This window comes from Pyrus communis, chromosome 2, assembly GCF_041283825.1.
Source record: "Pyrus communis isolate YQ-2024b chromosome 2, ASM4128382v1, whole genome shotgun sequence".
NCBI classification, from domain to species: Eukaryota; Viridiplantae; Streptophyta; class Magnoliopsida; order Rosales; family Rosaceae; genus Pyrus; species Pyrus communis.
The window spans coordinates 27296877-27317127 of record NC_142566.1 but is presented as its reverse complement, the minus strand read 5'-3'; the positions used below and the strand labels follow the sequence as shown (position 1 = coordinate 27317127).

The window sequence follows — 20251 nt, the reverse complement described above, 5'->3', positions numbered from 1 at the left end:
GTGAGGAGCAGGAATGGGGCCCGATCCCATATGAGAGCCCCTGGAGTTTTGGACGGTGTCCTTGAAGTTTAAGGGCCACCCCTACAGCCACAAGGCACAGAAAGAAACACAAGATATCATAGACTGTCACAGAACATGATGGCAAGCGCCAAGACCAGCTTTCACATGCCCCACACTCCTGGTTGGAATGATGTGGATGCCCTAGTTCTAGTTGTATGCACACACATTGAACACAATTGTGGTCTCTTTGAGTGTGCTTCGAACCGACACCGACAAGGACTAGACCTTGCGATCTTTGGTAATATTGGGGCTCAAATTAGGTAACCAGGGAGCCATATCATTTACTTTCTTGTTTTCTGAAATGAACAATGTTCCTACTAGCGAGAGATTCCTTGAAGGCGCCTTGTCTTTGTTAGGGTAAATTTTATGTTAGGTTTTAAGTATTAAAGTTACCACTCAACTATAGTCTAATGTATTTAACTCAGTTTGAAAGTACTAGGTTATAGATAATGCTCTCGTGAATTGCGAGATTGATTATGTTCATTAAAATAATCAACTATATATATCCTTATATATCACAACTTAGGTTCCAATTAATAATTATGCACACTATTACAATCAATCATATCAATAAATGAAATCAAAGTTTAGAAAGGACATGACGTCATGCACAAAGCGGGACGGTGATGCTGTCAAAGGAAAGCACGCCACGCGTACTAAATGCTTGCATACAGCTTTGGCTATATTGGGTTCCTGAGACAGAGCAAGTGGGTTTGGGACCTATGTTTTGTGTGTTGTGTGTACGGCCCAGAAGCGCTTAGCCAGAGCCAGCAGAGGGGCACTTATCTCGTGCCATGTGGACTTCACATGTTGTGATGAGGCAAACTTATGCTTTTGAAAGGTTTGTAATGCAGTTGACTGCTGCTTTCCCTTGTGTTCTTATGATAAGACACAAACACATGATTGGAAATTTGGAACAAACACATAACAGAGACATGATAAAACAACTTGGCTTCCCCTGCTTGCTCTCGCAGACAGAACAGAAAAGCACGTAACATATGCGCTTGTTATTGCAACAAAGGCAAAGTTTGTGCTAGAAAGACAACGTCAATATCGTCGAAAAACATTAACATTTGGGCAACATAAGCCGTAGCCTTATTGCGAGATTGTGATTTAAGTGATTAAGAGTGTTTACGCATGCACCTGAGGTTCTTCGTTGGTTCAATAGTATTTACACCTGCACCAGAGGTCAGTGTTTGAACTCCTCCTGTCCAATACGGTTCGTAAAAGATTGTATCCTTGTTCGAATCAACAGAAACTCAGTTCCATCATTTTCAGTTCAGATTTGTTGTAGCGTCTCATAAATTCGCAACGGACCCTGAACCCTAGACCAACTCTTTTTTCACCAGCCCAAATTGGGTGCAACATTTTGCTTTGCTCCGAAGCGAAACGCCTATAGAATTATGATCCTTCCATGGTTTTGTGCATGCATTTCATGTAGAACCAAGAACAGGGAACTAATCAATCTATAGAAGTTCGGAAACAATCGAGTTCTGAAAATACACTGTTGGCTTTAGGCAAAGCAAATTCAACGAAAAATTTACTGGAGAACGAACACCCATACGATTAACTAACAGCACAACCAATGAGAAACAATAGCTAATAGTAGCTGTACTTGAATCTGACTAAAAGGGGCCCTGTGTTTTAACACATGACACTTTGAAAATCAAATCCCGGCAGAACGAATGAAAGCCATGTCCTAGAAGAAATATGCCACGGTATATTGAAATGCATCATCTCCCCGTCTATTCGAATGCCTCGTCATCGTCATCAGGAAGAGGTTGGGCAGCTGCTGCCGCAAGCTCAGCTTCATGCCTGCAAGAAGCAATAATAACCGAGATGAGACGATTTTCAGCTTCATGCTGGATCCACGATGTTTGCATTGAAAAGTTACTGATTTCAATGTTAACATCAAAGAAGATTCAAGTTTATTAACATAGAGAAAATACTTACTGTTGTTGGGCAGCCATGTCAAATTGCACTTCTGGAGGAGCAAGGGCCGGAGACTCGACGAAATGAAGATTTGCGTCACTGAAGTAACAGCAGCAGCATCAATCTCAATTACTATTATCGATACGCTATAGCAACCAAATAAAAATGAGAATGTTTGTAATTACCCTGCAAGCTTCCTCGCCAAGTAGAGGAAGGGTTTCTCAAAGTTGTAGTTGCTCTTGGCTGATATCTCATAGTACTGCAGATTCTTCTTTCTATGAAAGGTAACCTGCTTGGCTTTTACCTGCCTGTTCTTCACATCAACCTTGTTGCCACAGAGAACAATAGGGATATTCTCGCACACACTGAAATCATAACGTGAGGAGTCAAATAAACCGAACCTTCACCAACTAATGTAAAAATAAAACAATAAAGAAACATCAGACTTGACACAAATTTAATTTAGTTAACTCACCGGCAGATATCACGGTGCCATGTAGGAACATTCTTGTATGTCAACCTAGCAGTAACGTCAAACATGATGATTGCACACTGCCCATGAATGCTGCATATTTCAACGGAAAATTTTAGGTGAGATCATCAACTAAGCAGCAAAATGAAAGGGCAAATAACTTATATAGGTAATCACATATAAAAGAAGTCATAAGATACCGTAAAATGCTTTGGGAGCCATTAAATATACACAAAATCAGTTTTGCATCAAATTATTTTTAATGAAGAACAAAAGCAACAGGAAAATATTCACTTACTAGTAACCATCTCGAAGACCGCCAAACTTCTCTTGCCCAGCAGTGTCCCAGCAGTAAAAGCGGATCTTTCCACAATTTGTGAAGAAGTCCAGTGGATGAACCTCCACACCAATGGTGGCTGTTTGCAAAGAAAAGTAACAGAAAATGAACGTTAAGTATAAACAAACATATCAAGGTCAAACTAATTATAACAACAAACTAACAACACGGCGCAACGGAGGGAAATGTCAGAAAAGTCTCTTACGCTCGTATTTCTTCTCGAATTCACCAGTGAGATGCCTTTTCACGAAAGTGGTTTTTCCTGCACAACTCATCACCATTCAGTTCAAATCCAAATCACCACACAGCATTATAACTTGGAGAACAGTTAAAATTGTTTCTTCTTTCCTAGGCATTGTCTCCCCAAATTAATCGGTGTTTAGCCTCGGATTTCTCTGCTCTCATCACTAGTTTTATCAAAAGAAAATTCCAGGAAAATAATCACATTTACAGATAAATAAATGTAAAATCATTTCCCTCTAAGAAGATTGTTTATTTCCATCAATATCAATTTAATCAGATAGTATCACATATCAAACCAAATATTGTGCCCTTTCAATTTACTAAATATTTGTAAATATCCGAACAATTGAATCAATGTCTTCTTAGGGAGGGAGTGTATTATAATTGTGCCAACAAAACCCTAAACGCAAAATCTTATCAAAACCCTAATTTTAAAATTGCAATAATTGTGCCAACACAGTCGACGAAAACATCAACTCAGAACATAAGACACAGAACAAGGAAACGGAAAATTACCAGTGCCTCCATCGCCGACGATGACGAGCTTGAAACTCGGATAATCAACAGTCTGTTGGTTCGGCAAAGCCTACGGGAACAAATTCAAATTCGAACCAAATCATCGATCACCAGCATAAACCCTAAGCCCTAAAAAAGCAGAAAAAGAAGAGAGAGAGTGAGAGAGAGAGTTACCATTGGGGCTTCGAGGCGGCGAGTGGCGATAGAGAGAGAGAGAGAGAGAATCTAAGAGTCGCAGCCGAGTGAGAGAGACGGACGGAGACGAAGGCGGCGATTTGAGTATGGAGGTGGGCAGGGAGCCTACTTTTATATGGCTTTGCTGACTCTGCGGCTGGCTTTAGATTGACGCTTTCATCTCCGCCGTTGGATCTTTTGCTTCTGTTTTTCTCAATGTATGACTAGAAGAAACCATTTTTCAAAATTTATGGGTCCCACTCTGTAGGTCCAGACACCCGGCCCTACTACTCTTTTTCTTTTTTTGAAAAACTGTATCCATTGTGGAGAATTGGGGACCAACTGTAACATCCAATTTTTAAAACACGTGTTTTAATTTAGATACACTTTTAGTACGCATCGGTATATATGATACTTCGTGAACAATTTTGAATCTTTGATCGTATATTTAGGTGGCGCCTGACATACACCTGACGAAAATAAAACTTTTGCAACTTTACTCGTTTTAGCATAATTTGGATTACTTTAGTTGATTAAGTCAGTATGCTCAATTTTTAGATTTGAATTTATTTTATAAATTATGGTAGTTTAGAGTTTCGTAATTTTCAAAATTAATCATTTTTCAAAAAAAATTAAATGGCTCTGATTCCCTAAAAATTAATTATCCACAATTTTGAATTTAAGAATTCAATATAATAAAAAAAAATTGGAATTAATTTTTTAGAGAATGAAATTAAAATTGTAAATCTTATTTTACCAACTGTCTAATAATTACCATTATTTTCCACCTTACATGTGAGTTTGAATTACCCTACCTCGTACAATCTAGTACTTTAAAATATCGTAAATGAATATTATTTATGACAAGATGTAAAAAACATGTGTAAATAAGAAATTTCTCAATAAATGATAAACATATTATTTTTTATAATTTACCTTCAGTTTAATGATTTATGTGTAGAATATAAATATAGTCCAGTATTTTAGCGGATAATTGGAAATTCACATTTCCCTTAGTGATAATAATTCTTTTAAATTAATAATTTATGCGAGGGAGGAATTTTACATATATTCTAAAGGGCCCGATACATTGACCATACCGCACCGTTTCAATTAGGCGCAGAGAACTAACCAACAATACATCTCCAGATCTCAAATCCCTTCATCGACCCACCCGCCATGGCCTCCTGGCCCGCCTCCTCCGATCGCTCTAATCAGTGAGTCCCGCCAAACTCATCGAAATTTTAATTCCATTTTTAATTATTTATTTTCGTTTTGTTCATGGAAATATTGATAGGGAGGCTGCTACTGCAATCCGAAGGAGACAACCAGGACATCAAATCAAGTTCTTGATTCCTCTTATATATGCCCCTGTTCTTCCCCTCAGTACGTTTTTCCAATTTTCTCTTTTTTTTTTTAATTTAATTTTTGTGATTTTAATCGGTATTTCCCATCTGGGTTTTTTTTCCCAACAGTTTGTATATATTTTTATGTGGATGTTTGATTTTCTCAGTTCGACTCTCATTGCGGAAGAATCCGGTTGTGCGGGACCGCTTGTTTACTGCTGTGCTGGTTGGAGCATTTGCTCATGGCTTTTATTTGGTGTATCCTTTTTTGTACTTAGTTTTTTTGGTGATTGAGAGATTATATATTGAATAGATAGATTGGTGCTATGAGAAATGACATGTTTTGATTGCTATAAGTTGCGGAATTGATGCAAATTGGTGGAAGAATTAGTAACTTAGGTTTGAAATCGGAACCCGTGGTAGATTTTCGCATTGCTGCCAAGATTTTGGATTTTTTTAGTCCATAATCTTGGCAGCCAATGCGAAAGATGTGTGTTCGAATAGGATGGGGCTTGGTTTTGCTAACATTAGAGCATGTTCTGGTGGTATATGTAGGTGAAAAGGATCAGGGTAGGGGAATTGGTTATAGAGAATTGTTCGATTTGCAAGCTAGAATTTGTATTGATGATGCGGTGATGGTTTGAGCCGATTGCACTTAGTGGGATAAGGTTTGGTGGCTGTTGTTGTTTGGAGATATCAACCGTTGAAATAGATTAGCTTCGAGCTCCGTAGATGTTGTTGTTTTTTTTTATGCGGTAATGGTTTGGAGATATCAATCATTGAAATAGATTAGCTTCGAGCTCGGTTGATACATGACAGGCTGACTTGTTGTGGTTCCTTTTGAAATTCGAAATTCTGTCTTTGAGAAGTAGTCCTTTTGTTTGTGTAAAGATAAACGCGTAAGTGTAGCATTGTGGCATAAGATACTACTTCTCACTCAAAGTGATAGGGAATCAAGAATATACTCTTGTAAATTGCTGCCAATGAATATTACATTTATCTGATTCTTTGAGCTCTTTGTATTTCACTCTCGTCATGTCTTTGTTGTTTTCTCCACATTCTGGTGTGTTTTTTTTATCCTTAACAGACATATTCAGAACTGATCTGTATGATGCTGAGAGCAAGTAAATTTCAAGAGCAGGGTTTGAGATTATGCAGTAGCTTACACCAACGCGAGTCGTTTTGCGGGTTCTTTCAGCTCTATGTTCCAACTGCACCAACATTTACTTTAGGCTATTTTGATACATTGTCTTGGGATAATTTCAGATTGTCTCCATCTATTATGGAGCTATACTGATAACTACATACTGCATTTCTTCTTCTTTTCGCTGGCCGGAGATACAACCACGCAATCTGTTTTCGGCATATAATTGCTAGTGAATAAATACAAACGAGTGAACTTGTTTCGTCAATTGTTATGTTTGTTATGGTTGCAGTTATATATGCTAAGACGGGCTTGGTTTTGCCAACATTGCCTGCCTGTCTTTTATTTTTGCTCGCATCTGTGCAGTAGGAGAATTACTCACCTGTACCTATGATCGCAAGCCAATCGAGCAATGTCATGTATTTCGATTTTTGGTACTTAGATTTTGACTTCTTATGCTACAGTGTGCCTGTGCGTGATTTGCTTGGGCTACAACCAACGTGGCATCCCGGGTGCATAGAAGTTCTCCTGCGGAGTTTGGCTTCCGATACGTTACGTATGTACTTTTTGGTGAAAATATCCTGACCATGCCCTCCCAAGCCCCAAGCACGGTGTCCCTGTCACGAATCATGAGTTTCATGACCCATGGATTCGGTGCGATACTCACCGGCATATTCCTAGTTTGGATACTTTTCCAAGTTGTAGGATCCTACCAACGATGCAAATACGCCACATCCAACTTGACCCAAAAGACAAAAACTTGACCTAGACCTTGCAAGGCGTTTGTAGTACGCCCATCTGTACCCGAGGTCATGTGTTCTCGACTTCTCGTCACCTCCCTTCCCCAATATCACTAGGATTAATTATTGATCTTGAACAGTTCAACCAATGTGAACCAATTAAGTTTATTAGGACATCTCCGATGGACGATACAAAGTGCCTTGAAATCAGCATTTTATATTTTTTGTTAACCGAAAAGCTCTTTCGTGGGAGAGATGTAAAACACCCATCTTAAAGTATGTCGTCGATACTTGATCAGTTTTTGAGATTTGATCTCCCTTCAATTTGGTCAATTTTCCCAATTTACAAACCAAATTTAAAAAATCATATTATTTATAAACAACATCAATAATTACAAGCTTAATAGTCTAAATCACGCAACTAAAGCGTTAATTACATCATGGACGTCACCATCTTTCACATTTTTAGCCGCCCCTAATCCTACTTTATCAAAAAAGAAAAATAGATTATTTGGGGCAAAACATTATTCTCATCATCTCTAAATCGCCGGCTCATAGATCGGACCGGTTCCTGAAATCGGAGGCGAGTCGGTTGGCGATCGACGAGTGATACATCGCGTCATGATACGTCTCCATTTCGATCGTCTTGATCCGGAGCTGCCGCGCCTTCTCCTCCGTGAAGCAGCCAGGCGCAAACCGCGATCGCCTCTGTTTCGAGTCCGCTGCTCCGCCCTCGTCCTTGTCGTCGGAGTCCGTCTTTGCCTCCGGGTCAATGTAGTCGGGTTCGGAGGACCACCCGAAGATCGGCGTCCACCAGTTAGACGGCGAGCCTTTCCCGCCAACTGAGCTGGTCCTTCGCTTTCCGGCGGCGCATGGCGCGGTTAGGATTGGACGGAAGTTGATGAGATTGGTTGACATTTTTAGAGAGAGACGTTGGATTTGGGAATTCGGATTACCAAAATTAACACTTCTGACGGTTTGGGGAGTTTGGATTCAGAATTTAAAGGGAAAGTTGGAAAACGGATAAGACAGGACGCGTGTCAATTAGAAATTACCGGTCCACGCACCGTGTGGGGTCCATCGTGCTCTTTTGATAAATGCATTTTACCGGCTATTCCGGTCTCCTTGTTTCTGCGCTAAGGGTTTGGTCTCGATGATAGCGATGACTAATTTGATTAGACCTAAATACCCTCGACTTTGCGTAACCTAATTATTTGGTCCTGAGTAACTATGGGCCGCCTAGCTAAGGTTAGTTCTTGGGATTTTACCTAATTATTTATCAAATTAATTTTAACCTTGGTTTCATCCTTTTAATTCATATTGTAGCAACTTCTTTTGATTATATATTGTGTCTTGACAAGTTTAGAAAATTCGTCTAATTTAGAGACTGTTTAGTCATTCAAATGAATTAAGAAATAAACAATTCACCTTTAATGCTACTTTTATATAACTACTTATCACTTTGACATGTATTGATGATAAATGGTATTCAAATCGAATGAGTTATATTTAGCAAGTCATTATGCTCCCCAATATTATACTTTAAACTAATTTAAAGTTGTGAAGACGGAGATTTGAAATTAATACATATATTAAGAAGCACATATGTTTTAACCAATGTAATTATGCCCACTTCTACTTCGTGCATTCATTGTGGAATATGCATTTTTGTGCTAATATTGGTCAACCAATGCATTTTTGCAGTACTGGAAAACCACACACTAATTGACATACTTCGACCTAAAATGTTCACCTAGACACTTGAGTCAAACTGTGTTGGAGGTGATAAAACCAGCACAGCTCAATTTGAATGTTCAGGTAAATATTCTGGATCTAGGTGTGTCATTAATAACCAAATCAACTCCTTTTGATCAAATTATATACACACGTGAGTTAGAAAAGAGAATATCTCCCTTGCTTCTTTGCTTGAGCAGCAATCTGGATCACACAAATAACAATTTAACTTGTTGTCCAAGTTGTCCAAATCAATAAATCATACATACAAACACAAAAAACGAGTTTTTTTTCTTCTTTAAATTAGCTCTCGACTGGCTATTTGTGACATTTCCAAGATAGGAAGAAGCCAAGTTATCATTCAAAATTGGTATGGACATGCAACATGTTGAGGAAGGTTCCCAATATGCTGTCCGGCAATGAGCTTATCAGCTTTCTCGTCTTAATTGGCCGACTGCCAGAATAGCTACGTCGAAGTCAGCATGGAATATTTGGATCGATGCTCAGCGCATGATTTGCACTGATGATTTAGAACAATATCAAAGATGCATGCTTCGTCCATATTCTGGCATATGAAATACTTTTCGTGCCATAAATTTGACACGTACGACTTTGAGTAACAGTGACGGATCTAAGATCTAAAATTCGGTTGAGCTGAATTTACGTAGTACTTTACAATTGCCAACGTACGGATGAATAAGTAAGCAGACATACTTGGGCAATTGTACAAGTTAATTAGCACCACAAGTTGAAAGCTTGGATAACTTGAAGGGATGAAAAAAAAAGAGCATAGTTTTACTAATTTACTAGAAAAAATGGAACCTCCAAAAAAATCAAGGGAAGCAAAACTTTGCACAGTAAAAACAGGAGAACTTTAGATTTGAAATTTTTTGCAACCCTAGACGATTTTCCATTGAAGATTCTCGTCTTGCGGCCCTGAAAATCACGACTAAAGGAGAGAGCAACAGCGTGGTGAAAGGCACCCAGAACAAGATCGGTCGACTGATCATCGTTCCCTATAGAGCAACAAAAATATTTGTGCAGTGAAAAAACAAGAAAGATACATAGACTTGGCCTCTTCCATTAACTCTGCAGCTCCTGCATTTGTATGAGCTTTTTATGTTTGTATAGCGTAGATTCATATCATTAATTAGCATGCACACATACTTATTAGATTAAACCATTGCATCATGGGAAGCTTTTCAGCATAGGTGTACAGATGGATAGACCGCGGTGGCGCAGGAGTCTGGAGTCTGGAGAGACTCTTGCAGCCTTGCTGTTGAATGTCGTGTTCTCCAATGGCAGGAAAAAAGTTTTGCCTTTTTGTCAAGTTGAATTGTATGATAGCGTAAACGAACCGTTTTAGTTTTTAACAAAACCAGACGAACCATTTTATTTATTTTTTAATCCCACGTCCAAAACGACATTGTTTTGATTTGGGTATTTAAAGAAAAAAAAAAAAAAAAAAAAACACGACAGCATTATTGCTGCAGCAAAGCGCCACAAACCAGAACGAACTCCAGATTCAATGAGCAGAGGCACGGAATTTTCACTTAGTGACGATTTTTGACGACCCCTCTGTGCCTCCGTAGTTGCGCCTTTGACGACCCCAGGTTCATGGACTCAATGTACACTTCCCTTTTCCTAGCCAGAAAATCTGCGTCATCTTGCTTCTCAATAGTAGTCGTGACATGCTTGGAATAGTTACATCTAACTAGTTGCCTTAGCGACTTTATTATTTAGGTACTTTATTTCAATTGTCAATACGAAGAATATAATCTAATTGCTTCTAAGAGAGTCCATAAATTATTTTTTCCCGGACCCATCATTCATACTCAACAATATGAGCAGTGAATATTAAGAAATGAGGAGGGCGGTTTGGTCCCATAAAGATCATTCGTCGTTAAACCCTAAACCCATTAAGAGGACAAATATTGACAACATGGAAAATTGTACACGTCAGCCCTAGAAATAGAAAGTTTTTCCCATCTCTACAGTATATATACTGATCAGTGCATGCCTATTCATTGAAGCCCAAGAAGGACTAATACAAGTCCAAAAAAAAAATTGCCCACTATATGAACAAATCTTCTAGCCCAGAGAAACCAAAATATATAAGCAGTAGGATCACAAATTAAACAAGTTGAATTAAGCTCCTATATTTGCCATTAGTATCTAATTACTGACAGTTTTCCTTCTTAATCCAAGCTGAACAAATCAAGTACATTTTCATGTATAAAAATGAGTGTCATAGCTAGCACCAGTTCTAGAGAAAGATCGATATCCTCCCGTCTAACCTAACTCACCTCTTGTTGTCTTTCGTGGGAGGAGTCCGTCCTCCTTTGTATAAATCATATTTTGACACTTATCAACGTGTGATTAGTAAGTAGGAATAGTTTCTTCTCAAATAACGAGCCGAGCATATATTTTCTGTATTCAGTGACTGCTTAGCTTAATCAAGCAGAGTTGAGGACCATGATGGCATTGGGCTACTTGTTCCAACTCTTGCAGCATTAATATCACAACTTTCATGTTGCGTGGCAGCTCCTTAATGCCAAACTGTTTTCACCTAAACAACAAAGCTGATGCTTGGGTTTGGTCATTGACGGCAACTTTTGAGATGATTAACAATAAGGTAATCAGGTTTTCTTTTCAAGCAATGGTAGGCCAGTTATACGATGGTTAGGCCATCTCTAACAGAAGGGGCTACGTTTAGCCTCCGTCTAGATTATAGCCTTGCAAGAAATTATTTTTTAATGAACAGTGTTATGCCATATCTATATACAATCTCCAACCGAAATAGCCCTCTTAATAATTTATTATTTTAAGTTTGTTCTTTAATTTTATCGGTTAATTGAATTAAACTATCATATTAAAATAAGGTTTTTGGACATATTTTGAGAGTCACTTGTTGCTAAATGTGTTTTAAATTTCATGTTGTTTAAGTCATGTTATTAAATATTTTAATTTTACTTGCATGTTAACAACTTAGACATTAAAATGAGGTAAGATAGTATGAAAGAGTGAAAAGGATGTGAGAAATGACTTAGGTATTTATAGGAAAAAATTACATTTTTAAAATTTAGTCTTAAAAAAAAAAAAAAAAAAAAAAACTACATGAGGTCAAATAGCAGCACAGCTAGGCCCAACTGTTAGGGTTGGTTGGCTAGCTATGTTTGTCCAGCCCTCTGGTCATTTGGCTATATTTTAGTTTGGTGGATCCTAAATTTTTTTGGCCCAACCATCTATTGGAGATAAATTTTGTGTCAAAACAGGTTATGTTTTGGCTTATAACCCTTTGGCCGGCTCGATTGAAGAAGACCTTAGTTGTTTGTCCCTTGATACATCCTGCATACATGGAAGGTCAAATGTCAATGAAGCTATCACCCTTGCCAAAGTGGTCCACTCTCAAATTTTGAGACCACAAACCTACATGCAAAATCAATGCATTCAAATTTCAAACCCTAATCTTTAAAGATAGAAAAAATATTCCACCTACTGTGCTTTATATTTGAGATTGTTGTCGTTAAATTTTTATCGTTGCATTTTCGAGGCTCCGGAATTCCTGAATAATACTAGGCATTGCAATAATGAAACTAAAAGATCTTTATGAATTTTCTTTCAATGAACTGATGGTGGAGGTGGAAGGGAACTGGAACTGGGATAATCAATCACTAAGGATTCTCAATTGGATACTTTTGAGGGGGTCCCAATGGTCCCTATGTTTAGCTGCTTTTCTAGCAATTCACTCTTCTTTGCTAAACATTTCTATCATGTGGGCTGACTAGGCTTCTCTTAGCATCTTCTTGGAAATCTTCTACGCCTATAAGAATATACCTTCCTTGCCTCTTACCCGCCGACCAAAGTCTCCATCAATTGATCACCATTTTTCTCTCATTCATCCCGCAACTTTTCTATTGTATGGCATTGAAACATTGATACATATAATACCTAATGTACGTGTTATGAGTTACGACATGGATGGATAACGAGTGTAAGTTATTCAATCAAAAGTATATATAACCAAAGCAAATATTATAATTGGTCATAACGTGTCTTGTATTATCCAATAATTTATTATAAATTACGTTCTAACACATATAAAAATTTGTATAACACGTTTGGGAATGATGATTTGAAGGGTTATGATCCTTATGCATAAAAACCAAAGACAGGTTTACATGGCTCCATTAATTGGTTTGTGTAACCTAACCTCTAGACTAGGAAAAACAAAAGCCACGAGCTTGGAAATGAAAGGAAGGTGGATTGTCTGCCGTTCCATTTTCATACTCTTTCTATGCTATTTTGTTTGTGTGACCACGATTATACTACGTCAACATTTTATATTCTTATTAAATTTTTTTTATTACTTCTATAAAAAAAATATATAAAATATTGACATAATTTAATCGTGATCACACATTACAGAATAGCACGAGGAAAGTATGAAAATAGGAGACGAGACAATCCACCTCCAAATGAAAAAGGGACTTTATGTCCCATCATATGTAACTTTTATGTTTTCCGAAGCCTAATCATGAGGGCTGTTTAAATTTACTCTCTCTATGTGGCAGAATATACGCAATTCATTTCACATGGTCGGCTACGTATCATAATTCAAAGTGAAATCTACATTCTCTGTTGGCTCCTATGTCGTAGTCTCCCAGCTAAGTTATTTTTGAGTGAGGATTCTTATCAGATTCTTTTTGTGAGGACTTCAAAGATTTTTAAATTACATTTATTTATCGTATATCGTGTAATTAGAAATTATTATAATTTTTTTATTTAAAATTAAATATAAATAATATTCGATGAAAATTAATTACATAATATACGATAAATGATTATTAATTAGAAAATCCTTAAGATTCTCACAAAAACGATCCAGCGAGGATCCCCTCTCTTTAAATCTTATGCTCCTGCTCATGCATATGGCCTACAAGCTATTTGTCTTGTCTAACATCAATCAAACATTTTGAGACCATGACTCTGCCAAACAGTCAAAGTCTTTTATTTTTTGGGTCAGCTGATCTTATCGCCCAGGAACCGTATCCTTTTCGAACCTAAATAAACTGAGCTTCTTGAGTAAAGGATTTAAATCATTTAAATTTAATTCAACCACTACAAACAAGCGGTTCCTTTAAAAATTATAATAATTGTAACCGTTTAATTAAATTTCAACGATCTAGATCCTTTAATCTTTAAGCTTAGTTTATTTGGACCCGGAGCGAATCCGGTTCCTACCAACCAAACCCACTTAGGTGCAGACAGGGCATTCAATATTAGTAGCTGATCACATGATTCTAGTTCTAATAGGAAGAATATGATAACGTAAAAGAACAGTGTTAGGGTTAGTTGCGCGTGCTAGTGGACTAATAATCTTAGCAAATTCTTCATTCCTGTACCAAAAGTTTTGCTTGCACATCTTCACCTGTGATCGATTGCTTGGGATTCAAACTTTTGTTTTCCTAGAATACAATAATCATCTGGAGGAATTGAAATTTTCTTTTAAGGCCTGGGAAGGGAGATACTTCAGGAAATGATGGAAAAAACTGGATCTTCCTCAAGACAATGAGTAAAACTGTGAAACCGGCAATCAGTGTAAGTAAATGAGCTTTTCTCAGGTCAAACTTCTATGATTAATAGGTCCACTCTTTGGTAATTACAGGTTTTGCAACCACAAAAGCACTTTTCCCAGCAGCAGTAGTGTAGAAGAGCCCTGGTCCAGAAAAAACCAGTGTGCCCTAAATGCCAAAACCAAGACAATTTCGGAACTTTCAAGGAATGACAAAAGGTCTTCAAATATTTCAAGATAATGAACCCATGCATTTTCAAATTGGGACAATCTACATCTTTCAACTTAACTAAGTTCCTCTATTCGTGCCATTTAAATTGCCCTAATCTGGAAGAAGCCTTATTAAATTTTGGTTTCTCTTTTGCCTCTGTCTACAAAACACAGCTCTAGCATCAAATCGTGTGTTGTCATGGATGATGTATCCTGATATAAACATTTTTGGAAACTTTCAACGTACCCATATTAAATAATCCACCCTTAAGAAAGAAATTATTTTGTGAACACTTGCAGTAACATGTAAAATGGTATATGCCACGTGTTTGCAATACCCATAATAATTTCTTGTTTTCAAGTGTACGTATTGGATATAAGCCCATATCAGGACCGGATCCATTTATGGACCTGGTTCCGGGACCACCCGAAAGTCTAAAGAAGGACATGTGGGCCTTCTGAGGACCATCCAACTGGTCTGAGTAGGTGGTAGAAGAGAGAAAACCATCATGGTTGTGTAGATGATGCACAACATAAGTTGAACCATGAAGAAAATCTAATTTCAGATGAAGAGGAACACAAGAAAGATCACTATGGATCAACTGTTCTTGGACTTTGGTTCCAATGAAGAGAAAGATGTTCTCTCTCCATTTTCCACATAACCAACTTCCCATTTTTCTATTTCCTTTTTTAGTTGTTGTCCAATAAAGTTGTGCTAATAAAGGGTTGGGGTATTACTCAACCAATATTTTTTATACCATATGTTTAACACCATTATTTTTTTTTAAATTCATTATAAATTCATGCGACTTCTAAAAGTATTTCATAAAGTATTACGAACTCGTAACCACATAAACTTTAATCTCATACCATCAAATTCACTAAAGTACTAGAGCCAAGATTATGGTATTTTTGTATGTTATATAATCAAAAATAGAAAATTGTTATTGGTACTCCAAAAACCTAATTTTGCACTCCAAACTTTCTATAATTAGAAAGAAATAAAATACACTTGTAAGGAATGCAGAATGTGATTTTTGGAGTGCTAATGGTAGTTCCCTAAACATAATAAACCCAGATTCTCAATACAAGTATATTGTTTTAAGTGTAAAGAGACACTTATTTATATGATATAATACATTTACTTAAATCTATCTAGGCCCCAACCCGCTACCAAACTAGCGTCTAGCGTACGTTGATTAGGACCACCCAATGTTAAAATCTTGAATCTGTCGCTGGTCTAGATTAACCCAAACTAACCTGAAGCTCAACTGCGTTTTGTTTTTCTCTTTATATTGGGGTCGAAACAATTTTTTACTACAAATGTTTAATTGTTAGAAAATAGGTCACACATTGGTACTTTGAAAAAATAATATACTATATATGTGAGTTATTAAATTTTTTGTGATAAAACTCAATACTTAGTAACAGGTGGTTAATTTGACAAAATATTGATGACGTAGATGTTAGATCATGTTGGGCCTTTACAGATTATCAATAAATACGTTTTGATTTCACAAATAGTTATTTCCCCTTTTTACTTTCAATTTATTTTTAAATAAGTGAAGAAGGTAACCAAATTGGTTTATGGGAGGAACATGTTTGGTGATGACCAATAAGGATCGATCGCAGTTTTCATGGAACAGACATGTTGAATTTGACACTGAAGAGATATTTCACGTTAAAAATTGAATATTTATTATTAGTGAATTATATGATTTCAGGGTGTTGTCCTTGTTCTTTTAATCACTCGGTGATTAAGAATTCTTGCCAATCTTTGTATTTGATTATATCAAGTTAAAATTAAAACAAAACATTCATTTATTCTTCACCACTTATATCAAATCTCGGAATACGTTATTATATATTTCTTGATGACTCGATGATCCATTTCTAATTAGTGGGAATAATTTAAGTTTAAAATTAATGAATTATGGATTATGTCGTATCCATTATTTGTTGCACCTAGTAGGCTAGTACCATGTCGCTGTTATATACTTTAATGGCCTAATCGATCGACTAATACATTCCTAGTTTTGCCTTAATGGACATATATATTTTCATTAAAAAATTAAGCGCGCAAGATCGATTTGTAAAAGATATCTGCATTTTTTTTAACAAATATTAGTCACAATGGACCACTTTATTTGTGTTTTTCTAGTCAATATAAGGAAGCCATTATTTTCTGCAATTATCAAGAACTTCGTGGAGGCACCAGTTTCTCTCTATCCGCCTAGCGGCGAATCCGTGATTTGAATTTTGGGAGTTTTAATGTTAAAAGTCAAAGTTTTTAGATAAAAATATAGCGCGAAACGCACTAACAAATTTCAGTTTATTCACAAAAGCATTGCACTAGACACTTGATGAGCTTGCTGCGTCAACAAAACCATGTTGCATATATTACAATAGATATCGATATTTACCGAAATAATTTGACGAGTGCTATCGAGAGCATTTGTCGAGTATTGTTGACGCAACTTGCCGAGTGTAGCTGAAATATGCTTAGCATACATTACATCAAACACTTGGTGGGCACAAAAAGACTTTTACCAAATATTCACAGGGTCCTCGAGGACCTTCACTTGCTTGTTTTCCGGCCTTTGGGTGGTCCTGGGACCACCTTGGTCCTATAATGCATCCGCCCTTGCCTACCCATTTTCTTTTACAACATAACAATTTGCAATGCTTGGCACCGATGCTTTTGAAGTATTAACTCATTTTTTATTGTTTATTAATTTGTATATCTCAGTCGTAATCTTCTTATTAACTTAATTTCCTCTTTACATTAAAGAAAAATGAATTTTCTTTGGTTAAACATAAGGGCTCTAATAGCGCGACAAAAGAGCAATTACAAAATAATGTTACAAGGTCGAGAAATCTCATAAGGCCATCTCCAACCGATGGCTGGCCAGAAAGCTTGTTTTAGCCCTCTGGCTCTCCAAGATTCTCCAAGATATTAATATTTTAATGAACAGTACATGGCCATATTTGTCTCCGTCTCCAACCAAGGGCCAGAGGGCCAGAGGGCTCGTTTTAGCCCTGCCACAAAAAACCTTCTCCAACCGAGGGCCAAAGTGTCATAGGGCCAAACATAATTTATTATTTAAAAACTACAACTTAAATTCAAATCCAACAGCTAAGTGACATCAGCTAGTCGTTGGTAGCTATAGAATGATACGTTCTCGTGCCACAAACAAGTACCTACAACATGATCTTGTTGCACATCTTTGGGCCAAAAGAAGCATGAATTAGGTGTTTAAGTTTTATGTTATTAAATGTTTTTTAAAATGTTATTTAAGTTTCATGTTGTTAAATTTTTTTTTTTATGTTGTATAATTTGTATGTTGGTTAATGTTATTTAATGTTATTTCATATTGTTTAATGTTGTTTCATGTTACTTAATTTAATTTAATGTTGTATAAAGGCTTAGGAAGTTATAGGAAAAAAATATAATTTAAAAAAAAATATGAAACAAATTTTGTGAAATAAAAGTTATAGGATAAAAATAGAATTTAAAATAAAATAAAGCAACTATGTGAAATAGAAGTTATAGGAAAAAATGGAATTTAAAAAAAATGAAACAAATTTTGTAAAATAAAAGTTATAGGAAAAAATAGAATTTAAAAAAAAAATTAAAAATAGAAGTTATAGGAAAAATTTTGTAAATAAAAAAAAATAATAAAACTATAAAAAAAAAAAATTCAAATGCAACGACTAGCTGACGTCAGCTAGCTGTTGCATTTGAATTTTTTTCTTAAGCATTAGAATACATTTATATTAAATAATATAAACGTATTCCTGTCGGTTATAACCAACAGGATTCCCAGTATTTTTGGCCAGCCCTTCAGCCCTCTCCGATTCCATGGGAACCTCTCAGATTCCAAAGTCCTCTGGCCTAGCCCTCGGTTGGAGATGTTTTTCAGGCTATTTTCGGTCCTCTGGCCTTCTGGACCATGCGGTTGGAGATAGCCTAAATATTAGATAATTAATAAAGAAGCTGTTATTAGCACTCCAAAAATCTCATTCTACATTCCTCATAAGTATATTTTTCTTTCTAATTATAGAAAGTTTAGAGTGCCAAATGAGATTTTTGGAGTGTCAATAACAATTCCCATTAATAACTGCTTAGAAGAAGATGGAACTTGCTTAAAAAATAGATTGGACTTTGAGGAAGAGAGAGGCTCAAGTTGGCCAACTCATCATCAACAAAATTCATCTGATGATAGATATGTTGAGTATTAGATTTCTAGTCACGTAGTAATATCGTATGACAAGATGAAATCAACGCACCAGCTCACACACCGCTTTATGGGCGAACATACCAACTCTTGAAACATACTACAGCCCTAGGTGGCGAAGAACCAACATCAAGGTGCCAAACCTTTTTGTCAATGTGAGCTCTTGGGAAAAATCAACATGTTATCCTTAGAGTAACTTTTATCAATAAGATGATTAAAGGATTTTTCATCACATACAATTGGAAGCTAGCTATCTACCTAAGTGTGCTGCACATGCATAGATATAATTAGAGAGAACAATAGTTCGATTCCAGTTTACATTTTTAATCGGTCTTGTGCTATTAGTTATATAATTAAGTGCTTTGCAAACCTTTTGTCTGCCATCTGCAATGGTGAAAAGACTCCAGAGGGAAAAATGTATATGGCTTCAAAAGTAACGAAGTGCGAAAAGATTGAAGAGAAATTAAAGTGCAAATGTACTGGCCTGGTTCAAATATCTTTTCCTTAGTTGGTTGGCTACTTGGCTTGGTGTTGTTGGAGTCGGCATTAGCAAAGCTGATTTCATAAATTAGGATTTAGCTGCCTATATAACTAAAAGCCTACAATTTTTTATTTCAGTGGGTCTTTTTTTTTTTTTTTTTTTTTTTTTTTTTAATTTTATTTTATAAACCTTATTTTTTCTATACAAAAAAGATTGACATAGGATAAATTCGAACTCAAAATTTCAGATGTAGGGAAAATTACTTTCAAGAATATGACCTTTAAGTTCCTTGTCGTAGAGATATTTTTGTGTGTACTTGTAACACTTGTTGTTCGATGGTGCACATCTATTCCGCTATTGACACATATTTTAAAACATGTAAAATTGATTCAAAGGATTGAAAGTTTTGGAATTTCACATCTATCCTGCTATTGACACATATTTTAAAACATGTAAAATTGACTCGAAGGATTGAAAGTTTTGGAATTTGAGTTTTAAGGGGTTCAATCTACTACCTATTTCCTTTCATCTGCGTGGCTTTATATCAATTTGATTCATGTCGGGGCATCGATATTTGATTGTGATCCAACCCTCCAAATTATTGCTTCATGTCTCCCTCTTCCCATACATATATGCTATAAATTTTACAAACCAAATTTAATTACGTGACTATTTGAATTTTGTTTCTTTGCATTAGAATGACAAATTTATTCAATCTAACTTGATTAAGGTATTTCGACCATTCAATCAAATTTAACAAATCCCCATTAGCATAATTAAGCACTTGACGTAACTTATCATGGTAAGTTATGTCACGTCAAAAAAAAAAAAAAAAAACTAAAGCTTAATTTGAATTATTGGATGGGAAACGTTTAAGTGAACACTCAAACCACATCATTATGTCGACACAATAGGTAGGTATAGAGCCTTATGATATATCATATCAAAAACCTATTTGGATGATAAACATGGAAGAGAGCTCCTTCCCCTACCTTTCCCTTGAGGCTTGGTAAGAACTAACGAGCATTTAAAGCAAAACATGTACATCT

At 36.2% G+C, this 20251-nt stretch overlaps 3 protein-coding genes across 3 annotated transcripts; 1 reads left to right on the top strand and 2 right to left on the bottom strand.

Moving 5' to 3' along the window:
• Positions 1–1508: 1508 nt before the first annotated feature.
• LOC137746881 (GTP-binding nuclear protein Ran-3) lies at positions 1509–3939 on the bottom strand. Its single transcript, XM_068486898.2, has 8 exons — positions 3735–3939; positions 3561–3630; positions 3007–3063; positions 2763–2880; positions 2468–2557; positions 2178–2357; positions 2014–2091; positions 1509–1875 (listed from the first exon to the last, which is right to left on the bottom strand). Exons 1-8 carry the CDS (start codon positions 3735–3737, stop codon positions 1806–1808), a joined length of 666 nt encoding a protein of 221 aa, XP_068342999.2. The 5' UTR covers positions 3738–3939; the 3' UTR covers positions 1509–1805.
• Positions 3940–4793: 854 nt separating this feature from the next.
• LOC137748478 (uncharacterized) lies at positions 4794–6492 on the top strand. Its single transcript, XM_068488636.2, has 4 exons — positions 4794–4951; positions 5032–5120; positions 5248–5338; positions 6178–6492. Exons 1-4 carry the CDS (start codon positions 4914–4916, stop codon positions 6206–6208), a joined length of 249 nt encoding a protein of 82 aa, XP_068344737.2. The 5' UTR covers positions 4794–4913; the 3' UTR covers positions 6209–6492.
• Positions 6493–7319: 827 nt separating this feature from the next.
• On the bottom strand, positions 7320–7951 carry LOC137746911 (uncharacterized). The gene has a single exon (XM_068486923.2). It carries the CDS (start codon positions 7880–7882, stop codon positions 7517–7519), a length of 366 nt encoding a protein of 121 aa, XP_068343024.2. The 5' UTR covers positions 7883–7951; the 3' UTR covers positions 7320–7516.
• Between the last annotated feature and the right edge of the window lie 12300 nt (positions 7952–20251).